This window comes from Mercenaria mercenaria, unplaced genomic scaffold, assembly GCF_021730395.1.
Source record: "Mercenaria mercenaria strain notata unplaced genomic scaffold, MADL_Memer_1 contig_3768, whole genome shotgun sequence".
Classification (NCBI taxonomy): Eukaryota; Metazoa; Mollusca; class Bivalvia; order Venerida; family Veneridae; genus Mercenaria; species Mercenaria mercenaria.
In genome coordinates this window covers 26,133-35,624 of record NW_026461939.1, presented here as the reverse complement: position 1 = coordinate 35,624, position 9,492 = coordinate 26,133, and the positions used below count along the sequence as shown (strand labels likewise).

The following is a 9,492-nucleotide window of genomic DNA, read 5'->3' as shown; positions in this document are numbered from 1 at the left end:
CTACAGCCTCAAAATTTGAAGCACATGCATAGTTCTTCTACCGAAATGAACTTTGACCTTGAAATTGATCTAGTGACCTGCTTTCACATTGCTCACAGCTTTCTAATTTGGACCACATACACATTGTTTTGTACCGAAATAAAATTTGACCTTGATTTTGACCTTGAGCTAGTCTTGAAATTTGGAACATTCAAAAATGGCTCAGTGGATGGTACCAAGATCACTCTGTAATCTCTTGTTAGGTTAATAGGTTAAAGGTCAAGGTCAGATTAAACCAGAGTGGTAGAACTTTTGTTTACAGTGAGCATATAATTTCTGTCCTTGTGCAATTACTGAATGCATCAAGGGGGGCATTTCGTGTTCGACGAGCTCTTGTTTGGCACCTATAACCACCAAGATTATCCAGCCGAGAATGAAAAAACAACAACAACAACAAACCGTCCGGTGTATCGCCCTCCCGCTTCGCTCGGCGCCATTTTGTTTCTTATAGAACGTAATGACGCGACGTTGCGAAGCGTAACGTTTGGCGTTCCGCCAGACGTCGCTGAATTACACCTTCTTCACCTTAAGTCAAGTTGTAATAAATCATTTCATCTTACACTGCACATACTCATGTTGGGTTAAACGGGTTCACTTTGAGCTGCATTGTTTCATGTTTTGTTGGATGATTTCATATCAAGGTTTTCAATGCATCGTTCCATGTTTAAATGGATGGAATGAATGAAAAGAATGAAGTTTTGAAAAATGAAAATATATTGGACGGGATGGAGTTTTAAACTAGACGGCATTGAAATGCACTGTACTGACTTACTTGTTTATGAATGGATTGTACATTTACTAATTTTGGCGGTAACCGCCGCCCATATCTTGCATCTTTACCAATTTCTTTTATTTTCACCCATATATACATTTTATGCCAAACTTCTGGAAATGTTAAAGGGCACGTTAAAGAACCGGACTGTCTATTCGCAAAGAGCTAGGCTAAGTTAGCCGGACAGGCTTTTATCTAAAAAGGATTTCTCTCTATCTGTTCTGGGGACTTTATCTCACCCTGTCCCTCTGTGTATGTACTAGCAGAGGATGAATTTCGCACCCTGTGTGACTGCGTTTGCTATATGTAAAGCGCCTTTGAACGTGTTTATCGTGAAAAGGGCGCCATATAAATCTGGTATAATATAATATATAAAAAATCATGGGATAAGACGGGGTGATATTTCAAATAGGACCATAGATGATGATATAACATTATCGTAAATTTAGCTGTAGCATAAAATTTCTAACTATAGTTATGGCGTTTAAACACGAATATACTTGTTTTTACTATATGTATGCATTTGCTTATGTGCATAGTGGGTTAATGATATTTAATTCAGGTACGTTTAACATCTCGTCATTTCTATCCTATCTTTAGGACTGTCCTGGACAGCCAAAGGCGTCAACTGTGTTGGCTGATGCCGTGACATTAGTTTGGGAGCCGCCGTCAAATTTCAGAAGAGAAGAAAATCATTATCTGATTTTCTATTCTACTGATGTAAGTAGCAACGATAACTGGAAAGTGTATCCCATCGAAGCCAAATATGAAACGGCAATTTTGACAGGACTGAAGACCAAAACAACGTATGTTTTTCATGTAAGAGCAGTATATAACTATGGCGAGGGACCCCACAGCCAGAACAGTCTCGAAATAACAACAACGGAATCCCTAGCTTCACGATTTCTGCCCGAAGTCACAAAAATTCAAGACGACGAATATTCCCCGACAACATATACGCTGCCAGTGACAGAAATAAAATCGGCGAGAGACGAAACAAACAAAACAAAAAAATATGAAATTTGTAAGAAAATATTTCATTTCGGATACCCTGTCTAGTCTAGTAAATTTGAAAACGTAATGTCTAATGAGCTAGGTTCCGTATTATCTTGGCGATGAATCATTAATTGCACTACCTTATATTTCTCTGGGGTTTTTTTCGTATTTTTTTTTTTTATGAAATAATATGTTTGCTGCTTTGTGACAATAATGTTTTTAGATTTTGCCAAAGAGTAAAAAGCATTACCTTTCAAATTAATGGAATACATCCAATTAAGCAAGTGTCATTTTATTAGCTTTAATGTGTATGACAAATTGACAAGAAGTTAACTTGCTGAAAATGTCGATTCACTGGCAGATACAAGAACAGAATTTGCCTTCATGTTCAGATTTCAAAAAGCTGTGATGTTTGTTGATCTCAGTAATATTTTATTTACTCAGTTTTATGAAAGTCTCGAAATAAGAAAGTGATTATCAGAATATGATTCTGTACAGCCAATATGATATAGTCTCTCTTCTCTTAATAATCGAAGATCAGTTGCACGCCTGGTAAACTACAGAGCTACCTCTTTAAGAGGTATACGGTAAACTGCTCTATCGCAACTTCCGAGATAGTGCATGTTGCGATAAAGGAACATCAACAAAGGTGAGTGTCATCATACTTTTTGCATTTTTACAAGCAGTGTATCAAATATCAAAAATCGGGGAATGGTAGGCGATGTAGATATGATTTAACTTTACAGAAAACTTTAAGTTGCTAATTCATTCTTAATTTGTGGTCGATGTGATGTTTACAAATAAGCTGATTTAGCAGTAAATTTGGCCATTTCGTCATGAAAGCAATTTCATTGTCAAATATTTACATTTTAACTAATATCAAGAAGCAAACTGATATGTACAGAAAATGGTTCGGGAGTAAAAATATTCGCTTTTTATTGTGAGAAATAGCTCTGTCGTGAAGGAGATAGTCATGTTGCTAAGGAGATAGCTCTGTGTTGCATGAACAGAGCTCTGTGTTCATAGTTTAAACGTTTTAATATCTACTTTGGGTTGTCCTCTTTTGAAATAATATAAAGTTATTGTTCTATTTGATATACATATGTATTGTTTTGATGAAGGTTTTTCATGAGGTTATAATTGTAAATTTTGAATAATTGTACATTCTGTTTACCTTTTTGCTCAGGTGATTAGTTGTGATCACTCGTTGTCCGTCGTTAGTCGTCTGTCTGTCTTTCCGTCAACATTTAGCTTGTGTATGCAATAGAGGCTGTATTTTTCGATTGATCATGAAATTTAGTCAAAATAATTGTCTTGTTTAAATCTAGGTCAAGTAAGAAAATGTATTATCTGGGGTCAAAAACTAAGTCACTAGGTCAAATTAAAGAAATAGCTTATCTATGAAATAGGAACTGCATTTTACACTCTTATCTTTATGAAATTTGATGAGAATGTTTGTCTGGATAAAACCTAGGATAATTTTGAATATAGTTAACTGGAATAAAAAACTAGGTCACCTGGTTTAATCAAAGGAAAGCTTCGAATATGTGATAGAGGCTGAAGTTTTTCAATTGATTTTCATGAAATTTGGTCAGAATGATTGCCTTGATGAAATCTAGGTCAACTTTTAATATGGGTTATCTTGGATCAAAAACTAGGCCACTAGGAAAAATAAAAGAAACAAATTGTGTTTGCAATTGGAACTGTATTTTATAAAAGATCTTCATGAATTTTGATCAGAATGTTTGTCTGGATGAATCTAGGTAAAATTGAAATATGGATCATCTTGGATAAAAAACTAGGTCACCTGGTCATTTGAAAGAAAAACCTTGTGTACGCAGTAGGGGCTGCATGTTACACTGGATATTCATAAAATTTAGATTGATTGCCTCTAGACTGTTCACAAGCTTATCCTTTGATCTGGCCTACTGACCTACTTTTTGACCCCACATAATCCAGTTTCAAAATTTGCCTAAAGATCATCAAGACTAACGTTCTGACCAAGTTTCGTAAAGATTGGATCACAAATGTGGCTTCTAGAGTGTTCACAAGGCAAATGTTGGCGGACGGACGCCGACGGACGCCGGACAATGACCGGTCACAATAGCTCACCTTGAGCACTTTGTGCTCTGGTGAACAAATAAAAAGTAACAAATCAATATGACATGTTGTAAGTCAGTTACTTACCTCCTAGATCGGTGTTCATAAACTTAAAATACTCGCGGTCGTGCGGAAACACGATTCGCACGAGCGCAGGTATTTTCAATTCATGAACACATCCTACTCGGTTAGTAACCTACACATAACTCCTCCCTCTATTGCTATTCTATTCATACCAAGGTAAAGTGCTCAGAAGCGGTATCACAAATAAAACGCACGTGTCTATTGTGTAAACTAGGTCAATCGCATTTGACAGTCTGTTTTATGTAAACATTAATGATCAACAGTTTTGGATCTGTCCATTCGTAATTATCCACACCTGCCAATGTTTGCTTAAAAATGGTTGGACAAGCGACTTCAAACGATTTCATACTCTTTCACACTTCACCAAACCATAGTGTCAATTAACACCAATTATCAGTTGCACTGTCATATTTATTTTTCACAAGGTCACTTTTATTGACATGCGGTACATAATAGAGACAAATGCGATGCTGGCGATTTATGAATTAAAGCCTGCGCGAAACTGCCTTTTTGCCGTTTGCGCGCAATTTCATGCTAGCGAATTTAAATGATTTCACATTTTTTCTCCTAATTTCGCAATTTAAAGATGCTAATGCTCTTACGTAATAATATGACAAAATTAAAATTCTAAAGAAAGATAATTTTACTCAAAATCTGAAGTCACGACCCTTTCGACAAATGCGTCTGATCGGTTCAGATAAAAGATAAATTGATAGAAATGAAAATAGCCGAGAATATTTAAGAAATAATAAGTTCCCTAACGTGGTTTATCGTAGAATAATCCGAGTTTTGAGTTCTTATGCGTAAGAATATATCACGAAGGCCGTAGGCCTGAGTGATATATTATTATTTCGATTCTAACACGACTTACTAGTATCAACAGTGTTAGAAAAAATGGTAAGTACTTTTTACGACCGTGCTACGCACCTGGATCGGATGACGTCATTGCACGCGAGTGGTTTATTGCAGAATAACCCGAGATAGATTTTGCTCTACATGTATTAGGTTATTTGATGGTCGTGTTAGAAAAGAATTTCAATTATAAAGAAAGTTCTTAAATTTATAATTCGATCACGGCAGTAATTATGCCAATAATTGTATGTTTAATTGAGGTTGCTAATTAAATGCGTACATTGTTAAAACACTAAATGCATTATGATTAGCCTCCACGTAAAGTTGTCCTATAAAGTTTTTCTAGCTCGTAAATTAGCATGACTGTTTCAGATTTTAGATTCATTAGTGCATATGAACGTACTCGTACAATGATGAAGTCACAGCGACTCTGATATTTGTACAAAGTATATTTTATTTACCGGTACGTACAAACAAACTGGTCGTGTCCTCAACGAAAAGCAATAACTAGTATGGTATCATTATATTCAGATATGATTTAACAAGCCTTGTAAAATCATATTTGAATTTGATATAGTGTAATAGGTAGTGTAAACAAGTATCAGAGCCACTTCCACTAAAGTTACAAGCAATCCTTGCTTTTCACAAGACAATTTCACGCATCAGTTTTTCTCTAACTGAATTTATCTTTTTTTATATAGAAAAAAGTAGCACATGCAGATTGTAAGAAAATATAGCCCGCTCGCTTAGATTAATAGTGAAAGTGCAGATCTGTTGATCATGGGCTTTGTGTTTGAACCCCCTGATATTTTACAGTGTGTCTGTAGGAGGACTGAATAGTTAGTTGCTGAGAACAAGTTGTACTGGTGCTGAATCCAGAAGTACTCATTAAAACGGCATTAAATGGAAAAAAAAAAAAAACAAGCAAAATAAATATAAGAAACTGTTCAATATGTATTATACAAATGATGTATAAATATAAAAACGAGATAACTGAATTTTATCTCGTAAGTGGACATAACTACTATCCGGATGCATTCAACACTGCTCAAAGCTGTTAATGCAACACAGAGCTATTTCCTTAGCGACATGACTATCTCCTTCACGACAGAGCTATCTCTTACAATCAAAAGCAAATAATTTAACTCCTGAACCATTTTCGGTGCATATCTTATTTCCAAATGCATTGTATATTTTACAGCTATCTCACGCCTACTCGGTTTGCTTCTTAATATTAGTTAAACTGTAAATATCTGACAGTGAAAGTGCTTTTATGACAAAATGGCCAAATTTACTGCTAAATCAGCTTGTTGGTAAACATCACATCGACCACAAATTAAGAAAGAATGAGCAAACTTAAAAACAAAGACAAATATCAAACAGGGAATGCCACGCACCAAAACCGCAGCCTCCCCAAAACGAAACCCACAGCACGCAGACGCGCACACCACAAACACACACACGTGTACACACACAAAGCCAACACACGAGGACAAAACGAACAAACAAAGGAACACACACACATACACGCGCACACACACAAAGCCCACACAAGAGGACAAAACGAACAAACAAAGGAACACAGTGGGGCACCAAAGTTCTCTGTAAAGTTAAATCATATCTACATCACCTAGACCATTCCCCCAATTTTTGATATTCGATACACTGCTTGTAAAAATGCAAAAAATATGATGACACTCACCTTTGTTGATGTTCTTTTATCGCGACGTGCACTACCTCTGAAGTTGCGACAGAGCAGTTTAACGTATACCTCTTTATTAGGTAGTTCTGTAGTTTACCAGGCGTGAATATGATGCTGAATAAAAATCCTAGTACTCAATGAAATAAAACCTGTAATTTTAAATTGCAGGTGTTCCACACAAAGGATATGTCAAATCTAAAACGATACTGCTGGTTGGAGCAACAGGAACTGGGAAGACTACATTAGTTAATGGTATTGTTAACTACGCTCTCGGAGTTAGTTGGAATGATTCATTCCGATTTACAATTGTTCACCCTGAAGCGAGTGAGGAAGACAGACTTGGAAACCAGGTCAGTATGGCGCTCTCGAGTGCGCATTGTACAGCGCACAAGAAATTTTCATACCTCGATATTTACTTGGAAGCAATTATAGCTCTCTATTCAGTTATATTAACCGCCTCGGTAGTCTATTGGTAGAGCGCCTGCTTCGAGTGCAGTAGGGCGTGTGTTCGATACCTGGCCGCGTCATACCAAAGATGTAAAACTGGTACTAGAAGCGTCCTCGCTTGACGTTTAGCATTTAGAGGATAGTGATAGGACTAGTCGGTATAATGTGACTGGGTGAGGTATCATGACACATGTCTACGGCGTAATATTCCAGTGATACGGCACTAGAAATATGGTCATTGTGCTCACTGCTACAAGTTGACGCCGTCGTTTATTCATATAAACATCACATTGAAACAGAATTGATCTTGTATTATTTTTAATGACGTACTAAGTTTTTTGGTTTCACAGTTATCTTTGCTAATTTTCTTCTTACTATTATATTTTAGGCATTGAGTCAGACAGACTGGATAACGTGTTACACAATTAATCATGAAAAGGGAAGCCGACTCAAATATCAGCTGCACGTACTAGACACGCCTGGGTTCGGTGATACTCAAGGACCGAACCGAGATAAAGAGATAGCGACTCAACTCAAAAGGTTATTTAGTCAAGAGGAACCGAAGGGTGTCACTTACATCGATGCAATTTGTTTCCTTGTCAAAGCTCCAGATGCACGTTTGACGGTTTCACAGAAATATGTCTTCGAGTCAGTGCTATCTTTATTCGGAAAGGATGTTGAAAATAGCATTTGCTATCTTATCACTTTTGCAGATAATACTGAACCGCCTGTACTGGCTGCAATGAAAGAAAGTAACCTTCCTAGCGGACGTAACTTCATGTTTAACAATTCTGGTTTGTTTGCAAGAAATGAAAATGCAGATGGTGATGCGGGGCAAATATTCTGGAACATGGGGCTCGACAGTTTTAGTGAATTCTTTGAACATCTCAATTATGTCGAGACAAGAAGTTTGCGACAGACGAAAGACGTACTTGATGAAAGACAATTATTAGAAACTGTTGTTAGCAACTTGCAACCTCAAATAGATCTCGGAATGTCAAAGGCCGTCGAATTAAAAAAAGAAAAATCGATATTAAAGAAACACTTTCCTTTGAAGAAGGATGCCAAGGACTTTGAATATGAAACTGAGGAGATAAAGCCACAAAAGAGAAAACTTCCTGCCAGAAAGCATGCAGCTAAATGTCAAAATTGTTACACAATTTGCGGTGAAACATACACCTATACTGATAACGAAACACGCGAAAAGCGTTGCAGAATATGCCCAAATAGATGTCCATGGAAGGACCATACTGACGTACAAAGCATGTACGAATATATACCTGTCAAGGTGAAAAAGCAGTACTGGAATATGCAACAAAAAGTTGAAAAAATCAAAGGTCATCCGCCATCCCAGGACCATATTGTCGAACAGCTGGAAGAAGAATTAAGGAAACTCTTAGCAAGAGTTGAGATCTTGATGTTTGCCGTGAAGTCGTGCACTGATAGATTATCAGAAATTGCTCTTAGACGACCAAATCTGTTGAGCATAATAGATTACATAGATTTGATGATTGCAAATGAGAAGTTAGAACAAAGACCAGGGTTTGAAAATAGGGTTTTAGGACTACAGGAAATTCGTAAAAGAACTGAAATCACAGAAGAGTACGAAACATTCAGCAAAAACGCATCTGAAGCTCTGAAAGGAGTTGGAGAAACCAAGAGAAATTGGTTCAGATTTGTATTTAAAAAAGCAAAGAGATTGATGACAGAAATTACAACTACAAGATGAAGATCAAACCGTTACTGCTACATTTAATTTGAGAATGTTGCTTATACAAAGTAATAGGAAAGTTTAGTATAATTCATATAATATAACAAATTCACACAACTTTCGCGAATTCTCGGTCATTATTGTCGAAATCTTATGACACTTTAAAGCGCTTGAATTCTGCTAAGTCACTAGAAAACTGAAAGCAAGAATGACTTATTTACCTTGTTAATGCAAAATTTTTAGTGTTTCAGAAAACCCTTGGGAAAACTAAAGTTTTTTTGTATAAAGGTAGTTACTTAGAATTTGACAAAGAAACAGAAAATGTAAGTTGTCTACAGAGGTTATACTGTATACAATCGATTCTAATGTGCTGTAAATATTTTAAAGCCAATACAAAAGACTACAAAGACTCGGAATAGTAGTTCCATCTCAATTTATCTTAAATAAGCAGTATACTCTGTCATATTGTTAAAACTAACATTGTGCTTAACTGTAATTTCATAGCATTCTAAAGGATTGTTTGGAGTGTGTTTGGTATTGCTTCAGTAAGGTGTCATAAAAGTTATCAAAGTACCTTATCTGTATTAGACAGAAATCATTTAATTCTTCTTTTTTTAATTTTTAAAAAAATATTTCTTTTTTTTTGTTTTTATCTGGTAGTTCATATATGATATTATTATATGTTATAAATATTAAGTTTTCTTTCAATATTTAAAAATCAGTCAGGAAATAGAAAATTGAAAAGTCATATGAAACATTAAAAGAATTAAGAAACGCAACATTTATTTC

The 9,492-nt window shown here is 35.9% G+C and overlaps 1 protein-coding gene across 1 annotated transcript; it reads left to right on the top strand.

Moving 5' to 3' along the window:
• The first annotated feature begins 6,901 nt into the window (after positions 1–6,901).
• On the top strand, positions 6,902–8,721 carry LOC128553384 (uncharacterized). Its single transcript, XM_053534522.1, has 2 exons — positions 6,902–7,006; positions 7,381–8,721. The coding sequence occupies exons 1-2, from the start codon at positions 6,902–6,904 to the stop codon at positions 8,719–8,721; spliced, it is 1,446 nt and encodes a 481-aa protein (XP_053390497.1).
• The last annotated feature ends 771 nt before the right edge of the window (positions 8,722–9,492 follow it).